At 55.0% G+C, this 27540-nt stretch overlaps 1 protein-coding gene across 1 annotated transcript; it reads left to right on the top strand.

The window, feature by feature from the left end:
* The first annotated feature begins 513 nt into the window (after positions 1–513).
* On the top strand, positions 514–27540 carry TRIM29 (tripartite motif containing 29). Its single transcript, XM_032167710.2, has 9 exons — positions 514–1398; positions 10420–10515; positions 11346–11579; positions 13118–13316; positions 15768–15869; positions 18152–18244; positions 20462–20560; positions 23384–23460; positions 26337–27540. The coding sequence occupies exons 1-9, from the start codon at positions 595–597 to the stop codon at positions 26397–26399; spliced, it is 1767 nt and encodes a 588-aa protein (XP_032023601.1). The 5' UTR covers positions 514–594; the 3' UTR covers positions 26400–27540.

Here is a 27540-nt window from a genome sequence, read left to right as displayed (position 1 = left end):
CCCCTTAAGGTGAAAAGCAGTGTTACAGTCCCAGGGTGGACAATCTTTCCTCTGAAACTCAAGCCTGCAAATTACAAGGCTATTTGGCTTGTGTAACCCAGTTAACAGCCCTGTGTCCCGTAGGCTTTTGCAGACACCTCACCTTCTGCCCCAGGGGCCTCTGGGCGCAGTGAAGCCTGCCTACCTGTGAAGACAGAGACTCCCCGCTCCCCGGATGAGAAGCAAGTGCGTCAGAGGGAAGCAGCCCAACTGGTTGCTGAGTTGTGGAAAATAATTAAGCTGGGGGAGAAAAAAACACTTCTTTTAAAAATCAGGTTAGGGATGAATGTGCAGGGCGTGGTTCCTGTGCAATTATCTGCTCTGCTGGCTGCGGGGCTGCCTGCTTCTCCTGGGCCGCTGTGTCAGGCTTGTGCCTGCCGCTCCTCCCCTCCACTCCTCCCCCTCCTCTTCTTCCGCCTCCTCCCCCTCCTCCTCCTCACAGGTGTGTCTCTAGTCCCCGTGGTTGCCTGCCCCACTCCCTGCCGAGACGCCTGCCAGAAGGGTCACCTATCCTGAACCCAGCAAGCCTGAAACAGCTCAGCCAAGCACCCTGCGATGGAAGCTGCAGATGCCTCCAGGAGCAACGGGTCGAGCCCAGAAGCCAGGGATGTCCGGAGCCCGTCTGGCCCCAATGGCAGCCTGGAGAACGGCACCAAGGCTGACGGCAAGGATGCCAAGACCACCAACGGGCATGGCGGGGAGGCAGCTGAGGGCAAGAGCCTGGGCAGCTCCCTGAAGCCAGGGGAAGGTAGGAGCGCCCTGTTTGCGGGCAATGAGTGGCGGCGACCCATCATCCAGTTTGTGGAGTCCGGGGACGACAAGAACTCCAACTACTTCAGCATGGACTCTATGGAAGGCAAGAGGTCGCCGTATGCAGGGCTCCAGCTGGGGGCTGCCAAGAAGCCACCCGTTACCTTTGCCGAAAAGGGCGAGCTGCGCAAGTCCATTTTCTCGGAGTCCCGGAAGCCCACGGTGTCCATCATGGAGCCCGGGGAGACCCGGCGGAACAGCTACCCCCGGGCCGACACGGGCCTTTTTTCACGGTCCAAGTCCGGCTCCGAGGAGGTGCTGTGCGACTCCTGCATCGGCAACAAGCAGAAAGCGGTCAAGTCCTGCCTGGTGTGCCAGGCCTCCTTCTGCGAGCTGCATCTCAAGCCCCACCTGGAGGGCGCCGCCTTCCGAGACCACCAGCTGCTCGAGCCCATCCGGGACTTTGAGGCCCGCAAGTGTCCCGTGCATGGCAAGACGATGGAGCTCTTCTGCCAGACTGACCAGACCTGCATCTGCTACCTTTGCATGTTCCAGGAGCACAAGAATCATAGCACCGTGACGGTGGAGGAGGCCAAGGCCGAGAAGGAGGTAAGTGCTGGGGCCCCTCCTGCCCCTCCAGGCCTCTCCTCTCTCACCCCACCCCTCTGACCTTCGCCTTCTCTACTCGGGCTTCCTCGGGTTTGGGGCTTAAGTTTCTACGTCCTTGGCTCTTTTAGAAAACATTTCTTTCCCCTCATGCCCCCTGTCCCCCCTAATCCTAGCTGGGGATCAGAGGTGGCTCCCCAATCCCCTAAGGTCTCAGGAGACAGGGACATTTTCTCGATGAGCAGATGGAGACTCAGAAAAGATTGGGGACCTGACCAAAGTCATAGGATAAGTTCAAGTCAGGTTAGAGAGTATGACCCAACGGCACAGAACTCACTACTGTGTGCCTGGCTGAGGTGTTTCTTTCTTCTTCTTCTTCTTCTTCTTCTTCTTCTTCTTCTTCTTCTTCTTCTTCTTCTTCTTCTTCTTCTTCTTCTCCTTCTCCTTCTCCTTCTCCTTCTCCTTCTCCTTCTCCTTCTCTTCTCCTTCTCCTTCTCCTTCTCCTTCTCCTTCTCCTTCTCCTTCTCCTTCTCCTTCTCCTTCTCCTTCTCCTTCTCCTCCTTCTCCTTCTCCTTCTCCTTCTCCTTCTCCTTCTTCTTCTTCTTCCTCTTCTTCCTCTTCTTCCTCTTCTTCTTCTTCTTCTTTCTTCCCCTTCCCCTTCTTCTTCTTCTTCTTCTTTCTTCTTCTTCTTCTCACTTTTCCTCTTCTTCCCTTTTTTTTTTGCTTTGAAGAAGAGATAATTCCTCCAACCTGAGTCAGACTGGCCCCTGGGGAATGGGTTGTGGGTGAGGAAAGATACTAGAAGGAGAGAATTTTGGGGCCCACTGAAAGGTCCTTTCTGCTGTCTTTGCAGTTTTTATTTGTCGCACAGTGGCTTCTTGTTCTAGCTGATCCCCAGCTGGTCTCTTGACTTCCTCCACAGCCTCCTTTATCCTTCTCCCAGCTGGGCCCTGTGTTTTGTGTGTGTGGTTGTGTGTGGACACACCTATTCCTGCAGGCGGACACTGTTGGGGAAGTTTGGAGTTTGTGTGTGGATGGCGCGTACACGTACAGCTAGTCCCTGACTTAGGATGGTTTGATTTATGATGACGTGAAAGTGCTATGCTTTCAGTACAGTATTCCATAAAATCCAACACTTTATTACAAAATAGGCTTTGTAGTAGAAGATTTTGCCAAACTGTCGGCTAATATAAGTGCTCTGAACAAGTTTAAGGTAAGCTAGGTTAAGCTATGATGCTTGGTAGGCTAGGTGTATTAAAAGCATTTTTGACCTATCACATTTTCAACTTACAATGTGTTTATTGGTAAATAACCCCATCACAAGTTGAGGGACATCTGTATATGTGTTTATTTTATGTGCACGTGGGTGTTTTTGTGCCTTTGTAGATGTTTGCATGTATTCGTATATGTGATACGTAAGTGTGTTTGCATGAGTTCTATGTGACTGCGCCTGTACTTCTATTGGGAGGAGCAGAGGCAAGTGCAGGCTTGTGGATGTAGCATATCTGGGGAAGGTGATTTGGGCGAAGGGCCCAGCTGTGGCCACTGCCCTTTGCCCCACAGATGTGAGGCTCACTCTTCCCTAAGGTACACAGCTTCCTGCTGTGGGTGGCCTTCCTGGGGCAAACCTTCCTGGCCTCCACGGCAGTGAACTCCACTTTCCTGAAGAGCTTCTGCATGCCTTAGATCTGGACAGCACAGGATTCCTTCCTGCCCAGCATTCCTGACCAGGAGGAGCTGGTTGATTATTCTCTCTCTTCATCTCTCACCCACACCCCTGGACAGAAAGGGCCGAGGTAGAGAGGGGAACAGACTCACAGATCCCTTCCAGAAGCCTCGTTTGGCCCAGGAAGAAGATGTTTCCAGCTTCCCCCATCTTCCAACCCCAGCATGGCCTCAGACTTCATACTGGGAGATATAGATGGGACAGGGGCCATGAAACTCATTCTAGGGAGTTTACTTGGGAGTAGACAGAACAAGAGGCAATCATCCTCATCACAGTAGCTGAGAAATTGCAGAGCCTCAAACAAGGTTTTAGGAAATGTGACCAAGTTCCAGTCCCAGTTTTTGCCTCTAACTAACTATAAGGCTGTAAATAAGTCCTTTCCATTCTCAGTCTCAGTCTCCCAAGGGGTGAGGCTAGATTGTTGGTTTTCAAATTACCCCACAGAGCCCTAGAATTCTTAGAAATATCTTTGAGGCCTCAGGATGAGGAGGGGGCAAAGAGGTGTCAAGAAGGCGGAGGGTTCGGGTTCCCACCTCGACTACAAGCAAAGGACGTTCTTATTGATCATCTTCTATGTGGGTTTGGCCTCAAATTTGGTCTGAACCAAGGATATCTCTGCTTAAGCCTGGGTACCCCTGGAAAAGGTGGTTCTGGTGGGCAGGAGGGTCTTGGGCAGCCCTATCTGGATGTGCCAGGAGCTCAGAGTTCAGAGTTCAGGTTCTGGCATGGGGGCCGCTGAGGGACTCACAGTTCTTTCTTGAGGGAGGGCTCATGATGTAGGTCAGGAGGCAGGGCTCATACACACAAACAGGACTGGGGAGCACCCGCCTAGTTACGCAGAGTGGCTATAAGTCAACATCAAGCCGTAGTAGACAGAATGCCAGGCCAACAGGTATTAGCAACCCCCCTAGTGTCCTCCCTCACCTTGCAAATAAGGACACAGGCACAGAGGAAGGAAGGGGCCTGTCCAAGGTCCTTGTTTGAGGAGGAAGCCCCCTAAGCCCTCTTCCAGGGTTTGAGAGTGCCTCAGGGAAAGGGCCCCAAGGAGATGGGATTGGGATATGTGTGCTTTAGGAGAAAATGCCTGGTCCCCTAAAGTGACTGTGATGGTGGGAGCTTCAGGTAGCCTGCGTGTGTGTGTGCACACACATGTGCACCTGCAGCATAGGGCTAGGCAGGGAGAAGTGGAGCCAGGAAGCCAGGAGACTGAGCTGGGCACATGGGCTGTCTCGGCCTGGCTGTGCTGGAGTGTCAGAGGTGGGGGACATTGGCACAGAGCGGGGTTAGTGGGTAGATGGGCCAAAGTGAATGAGCATGCCAGTCCTGGCATCCTTTTGAGGCATCTCCTGCAGACCCAAACATCAGCCCACACATAGCTCTTTGCAAGCGGCCTTGTTCAGAACCTGTTCTGCAGGCCAGTGGTGAAGACCCAGGTGACATAGCCTCAGACCTGCCTCACTTGGTTGTGTGAGGCTAAGATGACACCCAGGGCTGTTGGTGCCCATCTTCAGGGCCTCAGCTCTACCTACAGACTCTGAGCAGAGTCTCTGTTAGAAAAAGATCACTTGGTGCGGCAACATGACAGCACCTTCCTCTGGTGGTCCCTGGGTCAGCATGTTTCCAATTCCACCCCAAATGTCACAATAGGCCTCATACATGTCCTCCTGTCTTCCCCTCTGCCACTGAACACTTCCCAGGCTAGGTTAGGTGGGTGAGATTGAAATGTACACATACATCCCTTTCTGTCTTATGGTCCTTCCTTCTGCCTATCTCAAGCTTCAGCAGGCCAGGATGTTAAGACCTGCCGGGTGGATGGCTGGCTGCTCTTGGGGGGCCCTGCCCTGTCATAGGTCTGGCCTGCTCTGGGGTGGCAGCATGACGAGGCATGCGTGGAGGTCACTCAGCTAGGAGCATTGCTTTGGAGAGGCTCAGCCTCATGCCTCCTCCACTCTCTCAACCCCACCATTTGGTTCAGTTCAGTTCTCTCACCACATCTGTGGCTTTGTTTCTCGTCTTGTTGCCCAATTCTAACACAAAAGCTGAGCCACTGGCTGCTGGGCATGGGCAGCCGCTGGTCCTTGCGTTTCTGAGCAGCGCCGGTCTGCCCAGGAAAGCTCTTTGGGATTCGGGAAGGGGAGCCGGGCTAAAGGCCAGGGTGTCCTGGAGGGGCTGGGCCCACTTTCCCTGGAGACCTTGGTGACTTTGGGGGAGAATGCTTGCTCTGGGACAGGGTGGGTGAGAAAGGAGGTAGGGGGACCTCTCTGGGTGCTAAGGGGGAAACAACAAAATAAAAGAGTCTTGGAGACAGGAAGCAGGGGAGCAAAGTGACAGGCAGGCAGGAGACAACCCAGTGTCTGTGGCACACACCTGAGTGCCAGTGCCGGGCCCAGCATGTCCTACTTGTAGATGAAGAAACAAGGTCAAAGTCGTCAAGAGACTTACACAAGTTACAGCACTCAAGAGCGGCAGAGCTGGGATTCCTCTCCACTATTTTAAGCCTTTTTGTTCCTGTAGGATTGGAAGGGTCTTCTTGAGATCACCGAGTCCAGTGGCTCCCAAACAGCAATCCCCAGACCAGAATCAGCTGGTGAATTGTTGAAACACAGATTCCCAGGCCTTAGCCCAGGAGGTATTTTAAAGGTCTCCCTAGAGAATTCTAATGTGTAGCTGGGTTGGGAATCAGAGATCTAGTCCAATTTCACCACAAGGAAACCAAGGCCCAGGGAGGGGAGGTTCCCACGGTGCCTGCGTCCCCATCTGCAAGGCGAAGGAGGAGGCTGAGGGGGCTGCTAACACTCTGTGGGCCTGGCATTCTGTCTTCTTCCCCACTCTTGGCCTGGAGATGGCCAGGGTGATACCTTCCTTGCCCCATCTCACCCCTCCCCTGACCTGAGGCTGTGAGGAAGCAAAAGGAGCAGTAAATCTCAGTCAAGCAGACTAACTGATCCTGGGCTGTTTGACGTCTGGATGGAAATGGGGAAATCTACCCAGCATTTCAGATTCTTATCCAGATAATTACCATTTGTCTGAGCGTACAAATTTGGCAATTAACTGGCTCATTTGGCAAATGTCACAGCCGACGGCCCATGTAGTGAATTCAGGCCAGGGGAAGATCATGGCCAGTCCTCTCCTCCCTGGAGGCAGTGCAGGTACACCTATCCAGGTGGGTGCTCAGGTGTGTCTCCATCTGAAGACCACGTCCAGGTTGAGGCACTGCTAGCTGCCGCACTACCCGTCTGCTCTCGGGACAACCTCTGCTCACCCAAAGCTGAAGGATTTCAAGGCTAGGTGGCCCATACAGGGCCCCTTCCTGGCATCAGAGAGCAAGAGGCAACCAGACAGGTGTGGGAGAAGGGAACAAAGGAGTCATTTAGGGACAGGCCTGGGCAGGGAGGAATGAAGCAGAGAGTAGGAAGTCAGGAGGGAGGCGTGGGCAGGGCGGGACTGTGGGGATCAGAGGCCCTGTCAGCCATCAGGGCCTTCAACCACTTTCTGAGGGAAGAGGGAGAGAGGGAGACAGGGAGAGAGAAAGCTGCAGCCTCAGAGGACAATGGGGAGGGTACTGGAAGGGAAGCGGGGGCAAGAGGAAACAGGTGGAACTGCTAAAGTGCACCATCTGCGAGGTGAAGAGAGCATGGGAGGGCTTAGGTCAGCAGGAGTGAAGGGGAAGGACGATGCCACAGAAGACACACAGGACAGCCTAGTGCCACCACCTCTGGATGCGCCTCTTAAGGCACAGAATAGAATCTGAGCCCTATTGTTGCAGCTTGGCCTTACCGCTTTCCAACTGTGAGAACTCAGGCAAGCTGTGTAATCTTTATAGGCCTTGGTTTTCACACCTGTGAAGTGGGGAGGATAATGCCACTTACCTCCACAGGAGGCTTTTGCTGGTTAAAGGAGAAAAGTCCTGGCGCATAGTAGATGCTCAGTAATCAACACTGCCTTCCTTCCCTCTCCTAGTGTTGAAGGAGAGCCCAGCGTCTTTTAAACCTTCCCATGTTATATTACTTCCCATACAGGAAAAATTGCCAAGAGCTGAACAGACACGAGGTGCATCCCTAGGTCTCACCCCAAATGCTCCTCTCCCGACAGGGTAGGACTCATCCCAGAGGTGAGAAAGGACGGTTCTAGCAGCACAGAGTTCCCAGTCCACGGGAACTCCAAGAGCCCACTGTGTCCTGCTGGTCTGGTCTTGCAAGACATGCTGTGGGAACCAGGCCCCTTCCCAGCCTGTGCCCGACTTCTTCAGTGCCCCAAAGAAATAGGAGGCCACGTCTCTCCTCCACCCTGACCGACTCTTCTGCCCACAGCTGCAGACAGTCTCCCCTTCTGACTCTGCCCTCACAGGTTTCCACATCATCCGCCAACACCTCTGGCTCTACTCTCCACCCCTCGGTGCTCAACTAGCCCTGTTGCCCTCTTTCCTGGCTCCCTTACCCAGGATGGACTCCCGGGGGACTGGCCTCTCCCTGCCCTTGGCCTAGACACTTCTTTGTTCTAATCCCCATTGAATTCTGCATCCCTGAACTCACTATCTCCTTCGTCTGTCTTGGCCAATGAATCCACGCTTACCTGGGGAGACCTTTCCTCCTCTGCAGCCCCAAGCATGCAGCCCTCACCTGGTCTCCCTGTGCACTTCTGCTCACTCCAGGCACTCAACTCGTGGCCTTCACCTTCTCTGGTCAGACCTTCTTCCACTTGCAGGTGGTTAGTCCACCCTCATCCCCTTTTGTCCTCCCTCATTTCCACCAGTGTCCTCCAATCTTCAATTATCCACGAGCTACGCTTCCATCTTGCATTCAGCCCAGTGTCTTGACCTCGACAGCCTCTCTGTGCACTCCCTACTGTTCACTCTGTGTCTGGACAGTGTACACACTCCATCTGGATCCCAACCCAACAGCGTACACTATCCTAACCACTGAACACCACCAACACCTCACCTGACCACATCTGCTGCGCTCCTCACTTGCCAGTGCCGGGCCCACCTGCCCACCATGCTGCACACACTGCTCCGAGCATGGTGTGAGTGAAAGCACCCGGCCTGGCCCCTGGTCCACGGAAGGTGCCCACACAATAGTGATGATGGGAACCATTGCTCAGACGGTGCTCACGCTTTGCCAAATGCTTTCTGGGAGCTTCACTCCCAATCCCAGGGCATCCCACAGCTTCCCTGGGAGGCAGGTCCTCTTCCTGCCCCCATGGACCAGACAGGGCTACTGAGGCACAGAGAAGCCAGGCAACTTTCAGAGGCACCTGCTGTCCTGTGCTTCCGGGGAGCTCCCTCTGAGCCCACCATTGCTCATTTCATGGAAGGGCTGCCCATCTCCTATTTGAGACAGGACTTCTACCACCGCTGGGCCCTGGCCTATGGTGGGAGGGATTGTGTTTTGTTCTCTGCTTTCCTTTCCATCAGACCTTGTTCTGGGGGTGGTAAGGTGGGGTGAGGAACCCAAGTGCCAACTCCTCCATCACCGAGCTGGGTCAGGAGGTTGGGGGTCTCCAGCTATTCCCCGACCTCAGGCTTCGCTCAGGAGTTCTCCAGGGATGAGAAAGGTGCTTGGGACAGACCCCCAGTTCACTCTCTTGGACTCTTCCTCACAGCTCAGATCTGCTTGCCAGGTCCAGCCCCCTCGGAGGCCTTTGGGGCTGTGGGATCTGCCAGCCTGTGTTTCCTGGGCTCTTGGGCTCTGCATCGTCAGAGTGTGAGGGTCGAGTTTCTGCCATTACAGTGGGCCTCCTTTCTTTGTTTTCCACTCTCTCACCACCTTATTTAGTGACTGCTGGCTTCTCTCCAGCCTTTTTTCCAGAGATGGGGCCAAATCTCCATCCTCCTCTACTTAGGTCCTCTTTTCCATCTCTGGTGATGGTATTTTCCATGCTATGGCATTTCCAGCCCTTTGCTGGTGGGGCAAATGCTACCGAGAACAACTCTGAATCTCCCTGCCTGGAGAGCCCAGGAATGTGGTGATGGGGGCGGGGAGGCCAGGGATTCAAGGACTCTCTGGGAAGCTCCATGGCTCTTGCCCCAGGCCTTTCCCACCCTCTGGGCGCCTTTTCCAGGAAAGCCAGGGAAGCTCTATCTGCCATTGGATCCACTTCCCTCGGTGCCTGCAGCAGGTCCCCTGTTAGCACTCCCTTGGCCCGGTGGGACGTTCAGAAGGTGTGCCACGCGGTGATGCATGTGCCCGGGTGCTCATGACTCCTGGCTGATGGGACTTCCCTTCCTAGAGGTTTGTGGCTTCCTCACCTTGACTATTCTTTTGGGCTCCTCAAGGAGATGGCCAGAGAAAGGGGTGGGACTCTGCATTCAAAACCCAGCGGTAGCAGGGAGATCTGGAGCAATCCAAGGCTCTCTTGGATGCTTTGTTCTGTCAGGTGGAGATCATCCAGCTATTGTCCATGCTAGAAGGGGCTTTGAGAGTCCTACAGGGCAGCCCAGCAGAACAGAGGCTTGGCTGGATGGGATTGGCCTTAGCCTCATGACCTCCTTTTGTCTCTATTGTGGCTGCTTTTCAGAGAAGGGCATTTCCCCAAATGAAAGGTGAGTATGGGAGTGAAAGCTAATGTCCCAGTGCGCTACTGATACAACCTCTTCCTAAACCACTCCAGACCCCAACAGTCTGTGTCCTCTTCCTGAGCAGGAGTCCCTACAACCTCTTCTTCCACTCTGCAGTGCCTTCCTGTCTAGCCTTTTCCTTCCCCAGAACCCCTGGGTAAAATTCTCTGTCTTGCCAAAATTGCAGAATGCCTTCCCTTTCCCATAAACAGGTTTTATAGCTGTGCCTGCCCAGACGGAGTCCACGCCGGCGGCAACCCTGGCTGCTGCTTGCAACACAGCCCTACGTCATGCCATAGAAACGCTGCACACTGTTACTGCCATGAGACACTCCCTGGGCTAGGCTGGGCTGAGCTGGGCTGGGTCCCCTTCCTTTCTCTTCCCAATGTCTCCAGGTCCACTGAAAGGGGCAAGCACCCTGTAAATGAGTTTCCCTCCTGCCTATGCTGGGTGGAGGAGACAGGCAGAGATTTAGCCCTTAAAAAGACATGGCTAGGATATCCAGCCCTAGTGGCGTGAGAATACAGCAAGATGGTATTTAACTTACTGCTAGATCCTTGGCGACTGGCATGGAGCCTGGCATATCTGAGGTCCTGATGAATGTTTGCTGAATGAAGAGCTGAACAGATGAGTGATGAGCCCTGGCTGCGAGTGTGCCCCCTGAGTGGACCCGCTCCGTGGTTCTCTGGTTCTCTTCCATCTCCTCCCCCTGACTTCTCCAATCCTGGCTCTTTCCCTGCAGACGGAGCTGTCACTGCAAAAGGAGCAGCTGCAGCTCAAGATCATTGAGATTGAGGATGAAGCTGAGAAGTGGCAGAAGGAGAAGGACCGCATCAAGGTGAGCAGCCCCCAAGCTCACCTTGCTGCTCCCTTACCCCACCTGGCCTGCCTGGAAAGAGGCAGGCCTTGGCTCCCATTTGAGTCCCAGGCCCACGTAGACATCCCAATGTGTTTCTTCTGGCTTCTCCCACCTTCTCTGACATTCTCACCGACTCACCTTCTCAGTCTGAGCCAGGCACTCAGGTGGGATCCTGTCTGTGACCTAATGCCCATTTCATGTTATCCCAGCAAGTAAAGACCCCAGACTTTCCTCCAGTGTGTCTTCCAATGTCCTCCAATGTCTGTTCTGCCCACCAGACTCCCCAGCCACCAAATACACACCATTTCTTCTCTACTTATGCCCTTGTGGCTAAATGCATGTCTGCCATGGTTTGGGTAATTGCAAACCACAATCTGAAATCACTGTCTTCTTGACCCTGACTACATACACAGCCAGTATACACATTCATTTTCTGAATACACATTTCTACATGTACATTCATTTTCTGAATGATGTTTTGTTCTGGTTAGGGTTTCAGGGAGCATATTGTGACCCATGGGAGAACTTTGGGGCCCACAGGGAATGATGGCTCATATCAACCCACCAAGAGGAAGGAGCCACAGGTAGATAAGAAGTGTGGGCTGTGAACAAACCTGGCTATCTCTGTCAGTAGGTGGCATCCCTCAGTGATGCCTTTGAATGGGATTCTTGGCCAAATAGGCTTGCCAGGTTGGGGCAATGGGAATGCCCTGATCCTGTGCTGGAAACCTAAAGACATACCCAACTAGGGTGATTTCTTTCCCTAACTAAAGCCCTGCCTAATCCCTTCCCTGACTCTGGACCTCCAGAGCTTCACCACCAATGAGAAGGCCATCCTGGAGCAGAACTTCCGGGACCTGGTGCGAGACCTGGAGAAGCAAAAGGAGGAAGTGAGGGCTGCGCTGGAGCAGCGGGAGCAGGATGCTGTGGACCAAGTGAAGGTGATCGTGGATGCTCTGGATGAGAGGGCCAAGGTGCTGCATGAGGACAAGCAGAGCCGGGAGCAGCTGCACAGCATCAGCGACTCTGTGTTGTTTCTGCAGGTAACAAGCCACTCCTCTGTCACTCAAGCCCTCGATTTCCCCATCTACTTTTTGAGACTCCCCTCCATCATCCATCCATCCACCTATCCACTTATCCACCTATTCATCTATCCGTTCATCCACCATCCAGCCATCCAACCATCCATCCTTTCATCCATCTATCCAAGTGCCATTCTCTATGTTTAATTTTTTTAATCCAATCCATTTCTTTACCTACTCTCAAGATGGCACACCAATATCACCTTTTACCAACTTCACTTGATATGTGCTAGCAGTGCTCTGGGCTCAGTAGGAAAGAGTTCTGAGATCAGTGAATTGGGTAGAGGAGGAGTGGCGTAGGAGTGCTGCATATTTGTTATCTTGGATCTAGTCCGTTTGTCTATTCATCCATTCATCCTTCCATCTGCTAGAGTGTTTTGGATACTGCTGCGTGCGCAGTACTCTATTAGGTGCTGTGGCGAACAGAGAAGTACAAGACATGGTTTCTGCCCCCAAGCAACTGCAATCCAGCTGGGAAGATAAGACGTGTACAATTAGAGAACAATATAGAAAAGTGTGTAATTAAATGATAAAGCATATGGCTCAGGAGATAAGTGCCTGTAGAAGCTCAGAGAAGGGCAGGCGAGCTGGAGGAAGCTAAGACAGCTTTGTGGAGGAGGTGGAGTTTGAACTGGGTCTTGGAGGCTGGTTAGGATTTGAGAGGGAGGACAGAGTCTTCGGTGAGGAGGAAGGGAAATGAGAAGTGCAAAGGCAGCACTGAGCACGGCACGTAAAGGTAGAAATACCGCTGTGGGCCAGGCATAGTGGCTCATGCCTGTAATCCCAGCACTTTGGGAGGCCAAGGCAGGTGGATCACCTGAGATCAGGAGTTCAAGACCAGCCTGGCCAACATGATGAAACCTCATCTCTACTAAAAATACAAAAAAAAAAAAAAATTAGCCAGGCATGGTGGCACACACCTGTAATCCCAGCTACTCGAGAGGCTGAGGCAGGAGAATTGCTGGAACCCGAAAGACGGAGGGAGGTTGCAGTGAGCTGAGATCCAGCCTGGGTGACAGAGTGAGACTTCACCTCAAAAAAGAAAGAAAGAAGAAAGAAAGAAAGAAAGAGAGAAAGAGAGAAAGAGAGAAAGAAAGAAAGAAAGAAAGAAAGAAAGAAAGAAAGAAAGAAAGAAAGAAAGACAGACCACCATGGCTGACCCCAAATTCTATAGTAATTCCTTGCATTTCTTTAGTGCGTTCACTCCCAGTCTTTGCAGTTTGTGTTCCTCTCATAAACTCTATGAGGTAACAGATGCACCCACTTTAGAGATGGGAGTCGTGGAGTCACACATCTGAATGCTGGTGCCATCAGGGATGTTAGCATCCAGTGGGTTTTAGTTGAACCTTTTCACCTTACAGAGAAATAAACATCCAGTGAGGAAGAGTGGGGCTTGCAGCACTGAGACCCCCAGCTGCACTGTAAGAGCCCCTGGCAGAGAAGCATCCTCATAGCTCATGAAGACCCAGGCAGTTAATGGTTCTTTCCTTTCTTGGTAGGAATTTGGTGCATTGATGAGCAATTACTCTCTCCCCCCACCCCTGCCCACCTATCATGTCCTGCTGGAGGGGGAGGGCCTGGGACAGTCGCTAGGCAACTTCAAGGACGACCTGCTCAATGTATGCATGCGCCACGTTGAGAAGATGTGCAAGGCGGACCTGAGCCGTAACTTCATTGAGAGGAACCATATGGAGAACGGTAGGTCCCCTCTCGTGGCTGGGCCCCAAGGCCATAGACCTTTCTCTCCCAAATCAATTCCTGCTACCTGACAGGGGCTGGCCTCCAGTGAGCTTCTTCTCATTGTTCCCACCCACCCACCCTTCCTCAGGCTGTTTGGACTAGGATACAGGGATTCTAACCCTCCTCCTCCTTTGAACTTGCTGCCAAAGTTATGCAACTATAGCAAGAGACCTCCAGAGCAGGGACATCCTGGGCACTGGCTCCACAAATGCCTCCTGTCTGTGGGTTGTCCGTCAAACTCAGAGACTGGTTTCGTTCAGATCTACATCTAATTGCTGGGCCCAGCCCAGCAGCTGTGTGGATGCTGCCACTAGTATGGGCCAGATTCCAAGCTGGTGGCTTTGCAGACTCTAGCAGACATGACCTAGAACTGCAGCCATGCCTGGAGGGAGGACTTGCCTGTCATCGTGGCCATGTTGAGCAGTGCTGAGCCCAGAGGCTGGACTTGGCCTGTTCAGCTGGGCTGGGGACGGTGGGACACAGTGTCTCTGTGACTCACCAGCTCCCTTGAAGTCAGCTGTTCTTCTGAGTCATGCTGTCCCCTCAGAGGTCAACTGAATCATCTCACAGAAAACCTCTGAACCTGAGAAACAACACCGTCAAGTCCTTTTCCACCCAGTCCCTTTAGGGCCTGAAGCCTAGGCACTTTCCCCAAGGCCCCACCTGGTGTCCCAGGTATTGCATGGGGACTTGAGTGTACAGCCTTGTTAATGACTGTTAGATGGGAATACCCCAAAGGAAAGGACCCCTGATTGCTCTCCAGACACAGCATATGATTCTTTGCAAGAGGAGAAGGGGGTGAAGGGGATGAGTGTGCAGAAGGGTTGGGGTTCAGGAGGCCGTTTGTGCACCTTGGCGATGGCAAGGCATTCAATCACACGAAGGACAGATAAGCCATTTCAGCAAGACAATCATTTGGCTTTAAACGGCACTCAGATCCCAAAATCCTCCTTCTAATGACAATAGTGATGATGCTAATGGTGATGGTGACAGCTGACAATGATTGAGTGCTCCCTCGATGCCGGGCATTTCGCTGAGCTCCTCATGCACATTACCTTATTTTCCCTGCGGGGTGTACTGCATTTTACAGGTGAGAAGGCTGAGGCTCGGAGAAGCATCCTTTCAAAGGGCGCACAGCTCGGTAGGGGGTACAGCGGGGTTGAACACTCTCCTATTCAGTCTCCCATGCCCTCTCATCTGAGAAGCTGTGGCTGGCGGTGGCTGCAGAAGTGGGGTTGAGGAGTGTGATAATCATCATCCCTGGGGTACAAACTCGGCAGGGGAGCCCCTCTGGTGAGGTCCGGCCAGGCCTGGGGGCATGGCCTAGACTGGGGTGGGGTGAGCCTTACAGAAACTGTTCAGGCTCCTGGCCGCTCACTGTCCCATTTCTAGGTCACAATGCTGGCTCTGTACAGGTGTGGCCCTGCGTCCTGTACGAGGTGTGTGGCGAGGTGGCAAGCAGGAGCAGGGATGGGCACTGCTGATTCAGTGGCCCACACCTGTGCCTGGGGCCATGGGGGCGGCTCCTCTGCCTCTATGTTGTTTTTTCGTGTGGCTGCTGTGTGGATGCTGGGAGTGTGTCTGCTCTAGGAGGTGGTGGCCGGTGAGTCAGACAGTGAAGTGACCATCCACTCCTCCCCGATGCCAGCCTGCCCACCAGACCAGGGACTCGTCCACACCCTCAAAGTCCCCTGCGCTAAGAGACACCAGGCCACTTCATCCTGGACTCTGTGGGGCACAGGGATGGGCTAACGCCTAGGAGGGCATTTGTTTATTCTTTGAGTATCTGCTGTGCACCAGAACACTGATAGGCGCAGGTGATGAAGATGAAGAATGAGTGTCTCAGGCACATTCCTCTTCTTGCTCAGGAGAGAGAGGGAAGGACAGGGAAAGTAGAACACGGGGAAGTCGAAAGAGAAAGGAATGGGGTGGAGGTGGCTGAGGGAAGTCAAGTGTCGAGGAGCAGATCTGTTTGAGTTAGGGGGTCTGCAGGTGAGTGGCCCCTGCCATAGCAGCTCACTCCACTGCCTGGATCCCTGGGCCATAGAGGCCAACATTGGGACCTCATCCCCTTCAGTGAGGAGGAAGGGAAATGAGAAGTGCAAAGGCAGCAGTGAGTATGGCATTTAAAGGAAGAAATACCACTGTGTGTTGTGCACACAATCTTATTCACGAGGGCTCAGTCCAAGAGGGTGGATGGCTCTTTGCAGACACCTTCTCCACCAAGAACTCAGGAATTGAGTGAATGCTGGGCAGGGCGTCATATTCTCTGAGGTTGGGGAAACTTGGCTCTCCCTGGGAGATAGGGGAAGGGCTATGGGGTGACTCATCTGAGCCCCAAAAGTCCCCAGTGGGCTGGCTCCTCCTTCCCACCTGGTTCCTCTGCTGAACCGACCCTCTCCTTCCTAGGTGGTGACCATCGCTATATGAACAACTACACGAACAGCTTCGGGGGTGAGTGGAGTGCACCGGACACCATGAAGAGATACTCCATGTACCTGACACCCAAAGGTAAGAGGGAGCCCCTTACCCCAGACCCAGTGTCTCTCCTGCTGCCCAGGGGCCCCCAAAGTCCGTGCAGTGACTCTCAGCCAGGTTCCTTCTGAGTGGGGGTGATGGCATGTCCAGTTTGCCTGGGAAAGTCCTGGCATCTATGTGTTGTCCTGACGTGATGATGAACAGGTCTGCGTTAGCTCTCAGAAGTGTCCTGGTTCGAATGAGAAGTTACCTGGTGCCAGCTCCTCAGAGGCATTCCTCCCTGGCCACACAGGCAACCGCTCTTTGCCCTCCTTGCCTTCTCACTTCCAGCCCACACCTCTGCTTCTCTTTCCTTCCGGAGGTCTCCTGGGCTCCCTTCTGCCAGGCCGTTGCTGTGTTTTGCTTTGGCTCAGGTTTCATAGGGGCTGAGCCCTGTGAGATGGCTGCCAACCCCAGGACCCTAGGCAGGGAGAGTGGTCCCTCCTCTTCTGAGTTTCCTGGCTCTGCACCCTGGCCCCCTTGGCCCTCCCTCCCAGGCCCTGGACAGTCCTAGCCTGCAAGGTGCCGGCCTAGCACAGACCAGTGCCTGCCTGTCCTTGCCCTGTGGTGGCCTCTCACATTCTTGGGCGCCAGCAACAAACCACAGCGATACCCGTTACATAAGGGTGGGTGTGCCGGCCCTCGGACCATGAGGATGTGTGCCTGTGCATGTGGGAGAGGGAGGCTGGGGGAGGAGGGAGACGTGGGTAAGGCATAGGGGCTGGGGAGGGGGAAGCCTCCGGGAGCTAATCAGTAATTCACACACGTCTTACACACACACACACACACACACACACACACACACACACACACAATGGGAGAGGCTTGGGGGATTTGGAGAGATGAGCTCAACAGAAAAGCACCTGTGCTGCCCCACCCAGTTTGAAAACAACCCCTGGGCTTCTTGGTTGTTGGGCTGTCCCTCCTCTGACATTCCTGGTGTGGGCCAGGCCCCAGCCGGCCAGCCTGCCTCCTCCCTGCCCGGGGTGCTCTGCTTTTGGGCAAGTTCTGGGAGAGGATAAGCTGTTCTAACCAGCCTGCCCCAGCACCCCTCTCCTCAGAACCCCTACCTGGCCTCACCCCGGCCCTGTCCCTCCTGTCTCTCCCTTCCATCCATGGACCAGGCCCTGGGGTGCCATCGAGTGCCCTGACAGGCTCCTGTGGGTCTCTTCTGCTCTGTAGGAGACTGAGGGCCCAGTGTGAGCCTCCTGCAGGCTGTGGGAGGGGGTGGAGGGAACAGTAGCCCCACTATGATGCCACCCCGAGGGCCTAGGGCCTGGGGGATCTTGGGCAGGCCTCAGTACCCATATCTGAAGAGAGGGGAGGTTGTGCTCACATGCTGGGAGACTTCCCAGCTCTGTTGCCGTAAGTCAGTCTATGATGTCTGTGATGGAAGAAACAGGTTCCCCCGGCATCCCTGCCCAAGCACTGTGGGTAGCCTGTGCCGAGGACAGGAGGGACAGGAAATCTGCCCTCTGGCAGCTCCCAGGCTCAGGGTGGGGGTGGGGGGAGGACACGAAGGAGTCACCAAGGAGATGAAAGAAATAAGGCCCCTAAAGGGACTGGGTCCTGAGTCTGGGAGCTTTGAGGTCAGTGGGATTGACAGTGGCTGTGACTCCTTCCCAGGAGGGGTGGGTTTCCAGGAACCTGTGCTCAGTAGAGGGAGCATGACTGCAAAGGGCAGAGGGCATCAGGGACCACAGGCACAAAGGCTTACAGGGCCGGAACTGGGGGTGTGGTGTCATCTGAGGGTCAGGTGGGGAGGCACAGAAGTAACAGAGGACTAGAATACACATGGGGAGCTCATTGTTTTCAGCTGGGTATCGGTGGGGGTATCAGTTCCCGCTGCTTCCTCACAAGGCTATTGTGAGAGCCCAGGTGTGCGGGAAGGAAAGCGCTTGTGAAGTGAGGCTCTGATCTCCCGGGAAGCAGCAGCCCCGGTGGGCCCCTGGGAGGTGTTCCTGGCTCATCAGGTCACCTCCAGGAGGCTCCACCCTCACGTGGCTGAGAGCCTACTGCTTCTGCCCCCGCGGTTGCCATGGCCTCTCCAAGTTTATGCTGATGCTGTCTGCACGGTTACTAACAGAGCCCTTCTACTCTCAGAAGCATGCCAATTTGGGTGATAAATTAGTTGATTGACTTATGTCAGACCCAAAGGACCTCTCTCAATGGTAGAATCCAGGGCCTGTGATGGGCACCTGGGCAACTTTTTGGGGGCAAGCAGTCCTGCATGAGACTGTTTTCTGCAATGACAGCCCCCTTCATCTGCTTCATAGGTGGGGCCCGGACATCATACCAGCCCTCGTCTCCCGGCCGCTTCACCAAGGAGACCACCCAGAAGAATTTCAACAATCTCTATGGCACCAAAGGTAGGTGGTGGCTCAGCTCGAAGGTGCACAGAGTTCATGTGGGACTGTGCAGGCAGGAGGGGTGTAGAGGTGGGGTCGGGGCCACGGGGCTGGGACCCCAGTGTGAGATGAATGTGGGAAGCTAGGATGGGTGGAGGGTCCAGGCATGGGTAGGGAGGGGTCCTACTTACCGAGCTTAAAGCGTGTATGTGTGTCTGTGTGGTGGTGGGGGGTGGGGGGGGGCACTGTTAGTTAGACTGGAGGAAAACCAGCCAGGAATCTCGGCATCCCTGGAGATCCCTGAGTCTGTGTGCTCTTCTGATCCCTGAGGAAGGATCTCGGGAAAACTGGGGCTGAGCTGCCACTTGGGCTTAAGTGTGGGCAACCCCCCCAGCAAGTATGAGGGCACGAGGACCCAAAGAGAATCTCTACTGAGTCGTGTACTTCTGCAGTGAAAAGTCATGTACAGTGGTTAGTTGTCAGCTTGGCTGTGACTGGAAAGGAAGGCATGGCAGGAAATGGGGCTGGCCCTGAAGCTCCAGGCCGTGAGGCGAGCGAGCAGCACCTTAAGACCCAGATAAGATGAAATGGGGGTGGGGACGTGGCTTCCCCAGGGGGAGCTGCTAAGTTCAGGGTCTCCCTCTGCCCCGTGCTCTGAAGGGACCATTTGCTGAAGGGCAGGGCCATGCACTCAATGAGACCTGGTTCTGGCAGGCCCTGGTTCTGTCCTAGGGGCTCCTGGTCACATGTCAGCCATGCATGGGGAGGGAGGGGACTGGGTCTGCCCCCACCCCAGACATAGCACTGGAGGACTCTTCAGTGAGGGCAAGACCCATGGAGACTGGAGGGTCAGGGGCACCAGAGCAATGCCTGGGCGTCTACATCCAGCACTGGATTCACAGCCGTGACCAGCGGCACCCCCTCCTCCACATATGCAGTAGTGGGCACCTTGAGGACAGAGCTGTGTCTGTTCTGTTCACTGCTATAGCCCCAGGGCTCAAAAGTAGGAGGGGGTCAGGAAGCAGTTGTTGAGAGAGAGACTAAAGGCGTGAGTGAACAGAAGGGCAAGGTGTCTGGCCTTACGGAGCCCTGGCTGGACGTGCTCACTGAGGCCTTGCTGCAGAAGCTGCCTGGGATCCCTGTGGGAGGGCTTTGCACTGAGGCAGGTGGCCAATCCCAGCCATCTCTGACCCCTGAGCCCAAAAGTCAGCTCTCAGCCCTCCCCACAGGCAGCTAAGGGGTGAGCTTCACTAGGGAGGCTACTGATGCTTCAAGCCCGGCAGGTGGGGGTGTGGTGCTGGAGAAGTGTGCATCACCCATGGGGGCTCTAAGCCCCCCACTCCAGTGCCCTCTGAGTGTCCTGGCTGCTCCTCCCACCCCCTTTCCACTGCCTTCTCCTCTGGACTACGGGACATGCCTGCCCATGGGCATGTGTTAGCCTATTCAGCTTGGCAACTATCAAGTGTCTTGTACCCAAGTTTTAGGATGTGTTTGTATTTATTTGTTCGTTGGTTCATGCATTCTATCCATCAGCCATACAATGAGCACCTTCCAGGAACCAGGCTCTGTGCCAGGCGCCAGGTGTGATGCAGGGGCCAGACAGGCACATTCCCAGTTCATGTGAGCTCACTGCGGGAGACAGACAATCGAACATGCAGTTGCCACCCAGAGGGTAGGGGGTGCAGGATGATGTGGGGATGGGGCTGAGGCACATGCAGACATTGGGGAGGTGCCATGCAAGCTGGCACTTGGAGACCCCACCCATGAATCGCCAAAGGTGGGGAGCAGAAGTGTCCTAGGCAGAGGACGGGATCTGGGCACACAGCCTGGGGCAGGAGAGAAGCTGGAGTGTCTCAGATACTAAGGCTTAGCCTGGTTTGAATGTCCAGTGGTGGAGGGAGGGCAGAGGCAAAGTCAAGAAGTGGGAGATGGTGGGTGGGTGGCGGGGGTTGGGGGAAGCAACTCACGACAGGGCTGTGGGCTGCTCTTGGGACTTTGCCCCTTATTCTGAGGACAGTGGCCTTTAGGTGGGGCAGGGACCAGACTATGCTTTATATTTTAGAAAGATAGCTTTGGTGGCAGAAGGATGGGGGTGAGGCGTCACTGGGATCACACAGTGGCATCCTGGCTTAAGTTGTGGCCAGCGGCTGAAGAGTCATAGACCTGGCTGTGTGCTGGTCCTGCCTCCTCTCCCACTCCCAGCTGTGGCAGCCTGACATCCCTTCTTTGCCCTGCCAGGTAACTACACCTCCCGGGTCTGGGAGTACTCCTCCAGCATTCAGAGCTCCGACAATGACCTGCCCGTCGTCCAAGGCAGCTCCTCCTTCTCCCTGAAAGGTGAGCTTGCCCACCCTGGCCCCTGCTTTCCTCCGCAGCTGCCTTACACCTCCCAAGCCCTGCTTAGGTCTCTTCCCTGAGCTGCTAGTTCCTCCCTCACCTCGTGGAGGAGAGAGGCCTGGCTTGAGAGCCCGGGAGCTGCCGCCATGGTCTTTGCTGAAAATGAGGGCAGGGGTGGGGGCTGGGCCACATCAGCGTCTGCCAGGGCTTGTTTCAGCGCTCTCTAGTCTCTAACTACACGCCGCAACAACAGCTCTCAGTGGTCAGGACGGGGGGACAGGCCATACACCCTGCACCCGACCTCTCTGATCCTCAGGATGCTGCTTCTCCTATTGCAGAGTTTATTTCACTCTCAGCGTTGGCTGGCTCTAGGGTCCTGTGGCCACGGAGCACCTGCCAGCATCCTGCAGAGCCAATCCTGCAGGGCCAATCCTGCAGGCGCCCCTTTGGGAAAGGCAGGACCAGACAACCCTTAGTCCCCCCAGGACTGATCCTCTTTTCCTGCACTCTGCCCCCCGCCTGCCTGCAGTGCTCCCCAGCACTCTGACAAGGCAGAGTGGTTGATGCCTCCTGTCCCCTGGGGCTGGGGGCATCCCGAGGGGGCAGGCTTGAACCAGACCCCAGTTATGGGCCCCAAACCCTCATGTATCTCCTGAAAGATCCCAGGGACAGCTCTACTGGCTGTGGTGGGAGTAACCCTGTCTCTCTTCTGGCACCCCAAACATCTGGCCTGGAAGTCAAGATCAGCAGATTGGGTGGGCTCAGGAGAGGGAAAGGGGCTATGCAGGGCAGAGAGACCCCTGAGCAGTGGCCTCTGAGGCCTCATCACTCAACTGTCCCTTCCAGCCCAGGGTCCTATACTATACCCAGGACAGGGATTCTTGGAGCTGCCGGCAAGATGGAGGAGACAGGACTATGGGTGGAGGGTCCTAGCCTGCAGGAGCTGGCTAGGATCCGTGATCCAGGCCTGGGGAGCTCCAGGACTTGCCTTGGCCTGTTTGGCTTCTAGCAGGCGCCTTTCTGCTCTCTGCTCAAGTCTGGACCACAGAGCACCTGGCAGGGGAGGTGGCCGCCCTCAGGTGTGATTCAGAGCAGCCCCCAGAATGAGGTGTGGGTCCTTTTGGCCCCTCTGGGACCAGCACTCTGCCACTAATGCCTCTCTCTCTCCCAGCAGGCACTGGGAAAACCCCCTATCAGTTCACCACCTTGGGACAGGCCACTGCAGAGTTTTCCAAACCACTGGGTCGCAGTGGGCTGTCTAAAAATAATCCCGGTACCTGCCCATTTTCCATCCCTCCCCTTTTCTCTCCCATAGTGGGACAGGTGGGACATGGGGGGCTGTCTGCCACTTCTAGGGTGTGCCGGTCCCTTCTCCCCAGAGCTCCCTGGAGAGGGATGCATGCCCCACCTGCCACCCCAGCACACTCTCTATCTGGACTTCTGCCTGCTGCACAAGGCGGGTGTCTTGGGCCACCCTGACCCCACCCCTGTTTCCATTCTCCCCTCTCTCATGGCTGGCATGGGATTTTCTTTCTGGGAACTGAGAGATGAGGCCTGAATTATTCCTCTTAATCTCCACTCAGGATCCCTGGAACCCCCCTTTCCAAGGCTGCCCCCACCTCAGATGCAGGAAGAGACCCAGGTTCTTTGCTCTGTCTCCTCCCCCTCCTCCTTGCTCAGTGCCACCTGGGAAGGGCCATCCCAACTGGCAGCCTGGCAGTGCTCATCATGAGCCTGACCTGCTCATCCTCGCTTAGAGCAGGGCAGGACAGGGGCTTTCCCAAGACAGACCGCAGCCTCTCACTGGACAGAGATCTGGCCCAGGACAGACCCTGCTTATTTCTTGAGGGCCTCAGCATCCAGGTCATGGCCTGTGTCTTCCCAGGCATCCCTGCAGGCTGATGGCTGACACTGAGAGTGCCTTCCCTATGCTGTGAACCAGAGCTCCTTTCAGGTTTGTCTGGGCTGAGGCGGAGGGAGTCAGAGTGGCCCCGCCTTAGACTAGCATCTTTGCAACCAAGCTCAGAGAGCGCACCTGCTCCAGGCCTCTCAGGCTTGCCATCCTAACTGTGGGTGGCGGCCACAATGACAAATTCCTGCCCCTCTCTAGGCCCTAGTCTCTGGCTAGTGAAACAGGGGAGGGGTCACAGAGCCGGGGAGAAAAAACCTGAACTTGGGTTTTGGATTTCCGGCACTCTGTCCCCCGCCTGCCTGCGGTGCTCCCCAGCACCTGGTTTGGAATCCTGACTGCTGCTTATAAGCTGTGCAACTCAGGCAAACTGCTGAGCTCATAGATACAGGGGCCAGGCTCAGCAAGGAGACATCTGCAAAGTCCCTTCCACAGTGCTTGGCACAAGTGGGGCTCCGTGAATGGAAAGCATCGTCCAAACAGCACAGGGGAGTCCAAGTGAGCGCCTCCTGCTGGGAAACTCTGGCAGGCCATGCTTATGTGTGGCGCTCCTGGGCTCTGGGAAGGGGAGGGCCCGTGGTGTACACCTCTAGGGTGGGTGAGTGGAAATTCCTGCAGAGCAGCGTGATGCTGCGCTGGATGTGGGGGCAACACTCCCCTGCTGCCTGGTCCAGCCCACCTGGCCGGCTCCTCCTCCTTCTACCTGCTTTGCTGCCTCCTCCCTTTGGCCAGCCTCCCCAGGATTTTTGGTTGCGGCACCCTGGCTGCTGCACGCGTCTTCAGGCGGCTGCATTTGGTAATGGGCTGGATGATGCTTGGTGGTCACTTTGGAGAAGGCAGCTGTGCTGCTCCAGCCCCGGGGTCCCCTGACCACCAGCGCTGCTCCCTTTGACCTGAATCTCTTGTCTTCCCAGGCTATCCCTCCCTCATGCGGAGCCAAAGCCCCAAGGCCCAGCCCCAGACTTGGAAATCTGGCAAGCAGACTATGCTGGTAAGGGAAGTGCTGCGGGAGGGCCTGGGCATGTCCAGAGACCTGGGCACTGAAGGGGGCTCCCTGGAGGCAATAGGTTCCAGGGCCTGTGGGAGGACTTCTCTGGGCCATGGGGTGGAAGAGAAGGAGGCAGCAGTGGCCTGAATACCTGTGCACAGCAGAGGGTAGTAGAGACCCGGGGCTAATGGGCAGGGGACTAGCTAAGCACACACTGTCTGGACCTCAGTTTTCTGATCTATAAAGTGGGCAGCCTTGGTTTTTTTATTTGGCAAATGCTTGTTGGATGCCTATGCTAGTGGAATGACAGCTTGGGTTCTGCTAGCTCTGGGATTGTAAAACAGCCCAGCGGGAGGACAGGCCTCCTCCTAGAGATGGGTCCCACCTCCCCGGGGGCAGTTCTCCAGTTCTGACAGCATAGAGGCCATTGGGGTGATAGTGTAGGGGCGGGAGAGGCTGGAGAGTTGGGAATAGATATATTTAGGGTCAATATCTAATGACCCGAGGCCAGGCATATCAGAAGAGCAGCATGACAGGGAAGCATGACTTTGGGGTCCAGGCCACCTGCTGACTGTGGGGTCCTAGATGAGTTAGATACCCTCTCTGAGACTCTTTCTTGCTTTTTATTATGTGGGGACTGAGATGATCCCCAGTGCCCATTAGATCTGGCATATGTGACCCTGACTGAGACCTCAGTGATCGGGGACTGTAGTTCACATGCAGAGCCCCCATATGCCTGAATGCCTTGCTCCTGAAGGTCCATTCTAGGCCCTGCTACAGGAGTCGGCCAGCTGCCATGGCATGTGGGTGGCATCAGGAGCTCTGCTGGAACCAGGGCCGGAGCCCTTGGCTCTTGCTGTCCTTGCAATTGGAGATCAGAGCAGGAGGGGTGATTTGCCCTGGACCACAAGGAATGGCTGGGGATGGTCTAATTGGACAGAATCTTTAATTGCTGGCGATGGGAGCTAAGTGATCGTGTGTGTAATTTGGAGCTGGACCCAGGGGCATTGCAACAGCAGGACTGCAGAAAACAGATATGGGGAGAAAAAAGAAGGTTTCTGTTCTAGACTCAGTCCTTCCCCTCCCTACTACATACTTTTCCACCCTCTCAGAGCCTGGGGTCCTGAAGAGAAGGCTCATCAGCACTTTGAGGCCCCTGGCAGAGCAAGGTTTTGGTGTCCAGCAAGCACCCAGCACTGGGAGAGTGGAGACAGGTGCTGGGGTGCAGAGAGGCTGAGCTGGGAATCAATTTCCCTGGGGGCTGGCCCCAGCTGTCTCATTGACTTGCTGTGTGACTTTGCATGAGGAAAAATGATTCCTTTGTGCCTCAGTTTTCCCATCCATAATTAGGATGATTTCCCAGCTCTTCCAACTGCCGTATGTGCTGTGACCTCAAGCCAGGGAGGGGAAGGGAGGATGAGGAGAGCATTTTGCCCTGATGCCCACCTACCACTCCAGGCTTTTAACCAGACAATGCCATTCATTGACCTGCAACCCATATTATTGACCCAGTCTTCCTCAAAGAAAGGCTTCAGCCATTTCCAAATCTATTCACTTTGCCCTATTAATTGCTTGGGGTCCAGGCTGGCCCCTGGGGGTCAGGAGACCTGGCCCAGGCTCTGCTCTGCCAGTGAGTAGCTGTTCTTTCCCTTCCCTGGGTCTCAGTTTCTTCCTTTGTTTAATAGGTGGTTTAAGCAAGGTCTGAGCATCCCTCAGGCCCACAAGTCCTGCTGTGGACCAGACATAGGCAAGGAGCTGACCAGGAGGTGTCAGTTCCGTGAGAGACAGGGCCAAGGGCAGTGCACCCTTGAGGTGTGTGTGTGAGGGGCAAATGATGTCTCCTGTATTGGGATCCGCAGGGCATGGGGGTGGGCTCAGCCTCTGACCCAGCTCAGGGACAAATCATCTTCCTGAGACCCTCCGGGGGCTGACGGTGCTTGCATGGGTGAGCAGCAGCTAAGCTGTGCTCTTCCACTCCATCCCGGAGGGCTGCCTCCTCAGGGCCCTGATGAAGTGATCTGGGCAGGGTGGGGCATGCTGATTTCATGAAATTACTGGGAGATACGATACATGGAGAAGGCTGGGAGAGCTGTCACTGGGCTCTCTCTCCGGAGATGCTCCCTGTACCAATGGCTGGGGGAGGAGGAACAGGACGAGAGAGGCAAAGGGCTGTGGGGAGCCTGGGACCGTGTTGGGCTGGGGCAGTTCTTTACCCTCTCTGCAGCCCTTCTGTAAGGGAAATTTATGCAGAGAGAGCCGAAGAAAATCCTGGAAGCCCTCGCCGTAAGAGAAGTGATGCTGAGAACTGGCAGCTGGGGGTGGGGTTTTGCAGGCAGTGCGCTGGGGCTTGGATTCCGGCTCCTTGCTTACCAGCTGAGTGACCTTGGGTAAGTTGCCTAGCCTCTCTGTGCCTGGGTTTTATAGTTGTGCCTTCAACTATAAAATAAACATGATAATAGTAATCTATTTAATTGGGTGGTTGTAAAAATTAAATGAGTGTGTCCACATACAGCCCTCGGCACAGTGCTGTGAAGTTCTGAGGAGTAGAAAGTGCTATATAAATAGTAGCTGTGGTGGCACTGGAGGAACCTCCCGAGCTGTGGAGAGAAATTTTGACCAGTGTGATGGGGGGTTGAGGTCCAAGGTCACCCACTAACTATGGGAATGGACTCTAATTAGGATCCAACCTGGAGATCCTGACATTAGGGACCAGCCCCTGATCACAGGGTAGGTAGATCTTGCAGATTAGGCCAAAAGGCCCCTGGAATTGTCGGAGCTTGGATCACTGCTGCCTCCTGAGGCAGGTTAGGGTAGGGTGGGTCTAGCTAGTGGGCTCATCTGTCGTCTGGCCTCGCTGACCACTCTTGTTTCCCCCACAGTCTCACTACCGGCCATTCTACGTCAACAAAGGCAATGGAATTGGGTCCAACGAAGCCCCATGAGCTCCTGGAGGAAGGAACGAGGCGCCACACCCCTGCTCTTCCTTCTGACCCTGCTGCTCTTGCCTTCTAAGCTACTGTGCTTATCTGGGTGGGAGGGAGCCTGGTCCTGCACCTGCCCTCTGCAGCCCTCTGCCAGCCTCTTGGGGGCAGTTCTGGCCTCTCCAACTTCCCCACTGGCCACACTCCATTCAGACTTCTTTCCTGCCTTGTGACCTCAGATGGTCACCATTGTTCCTGTGCTCAGTGGCCACCCCATCACAGGGGTGAGATAGGTGGGGCCTGCCCTAACCCACCACCCTCCTCCTCTCGGGCTGGATCTGGGGGCTAGCAGTGAGTACCCGCATGGTATCAGCCTGCCTCTCCCGCCCACGCCCTGCTGTCTCTAGGCCTATAGACCTTTCTCTCCAAGGCCCCATCCCCCAATGTTGTCAGCAGGTGCCTGGACAGCACAGCCACCCATCTCCCATTCACATGGCCCACCTCCTGCTTCCCAGAGGACTGGCCCTACATGCTCTCTCTGATCCTACCTATCAATGCCCAGCATGGCAGAACCGGCAGCCCTTGGCCACTGCAGATGGAAACCTTTCAGTGTCTTGACATCACCCTAGCCAGGCAGTGGGTCTCCACCACAGCCACTTTGAGTCTGTGGTCCCTGGAGGGTGGCTTTTCCTGACTGGCAGGATGACCTTAGCCAAGATATTCCTCTCTTCCCTCTGCTGGGATAAAGAATTCCCCTAACACGATATAATCCACACATGAAAATAGCTACTGGCCTAGCTACCATTAACCAGCCACTATACCATTTGCCTACAGAATTTCATGCAGTCTATAATTTGGCATTCTCTCTGACGATGGAGAGTGTGGCTGGGCTGACCGCAAAGGGTGCCTTACACACTGCCCCCACCCTCAGCCATTGCCCCATCAGAGGCTACCTCCTCCTTCTGATTACCCCCCATGTTGCATATCAGGGTGCTCAGGGATTGGAGAGGAGACAAAACCAGGAGCAGCACGGTGGGGACATCTCCCGTCTCAACAGCCCCAGGCCTATGGGGGCTCTGGAAGGATGGGCCAGCTTGCAAGGGTTGGGGAGGGAGACATCCAGCTTGGGCTTTCCCCTTTGGAATAAACCATTGGTCTGTCA

Source organism: Hylobates moloch, unplaced genomic scaffold (genome assembly GCF_009828535.3).
Source record: "Hylobates moloch isolate HMO894 unplaced genomic scaffold, HMol_V3 SCAFFOLD_11, whole genome shotgun sequence".
Lineage (NCBI taxonomy): Eukaryota > Metazoa > Chordata > Mammalia > Primates > Hylobatidae > Hylobates > Hylobates moloch.
The sequence above is the reverse complement of the archived record's forward strand: the minus strand, read 5'-3'. Positions and strand labels throughout refer to the sequence as shown.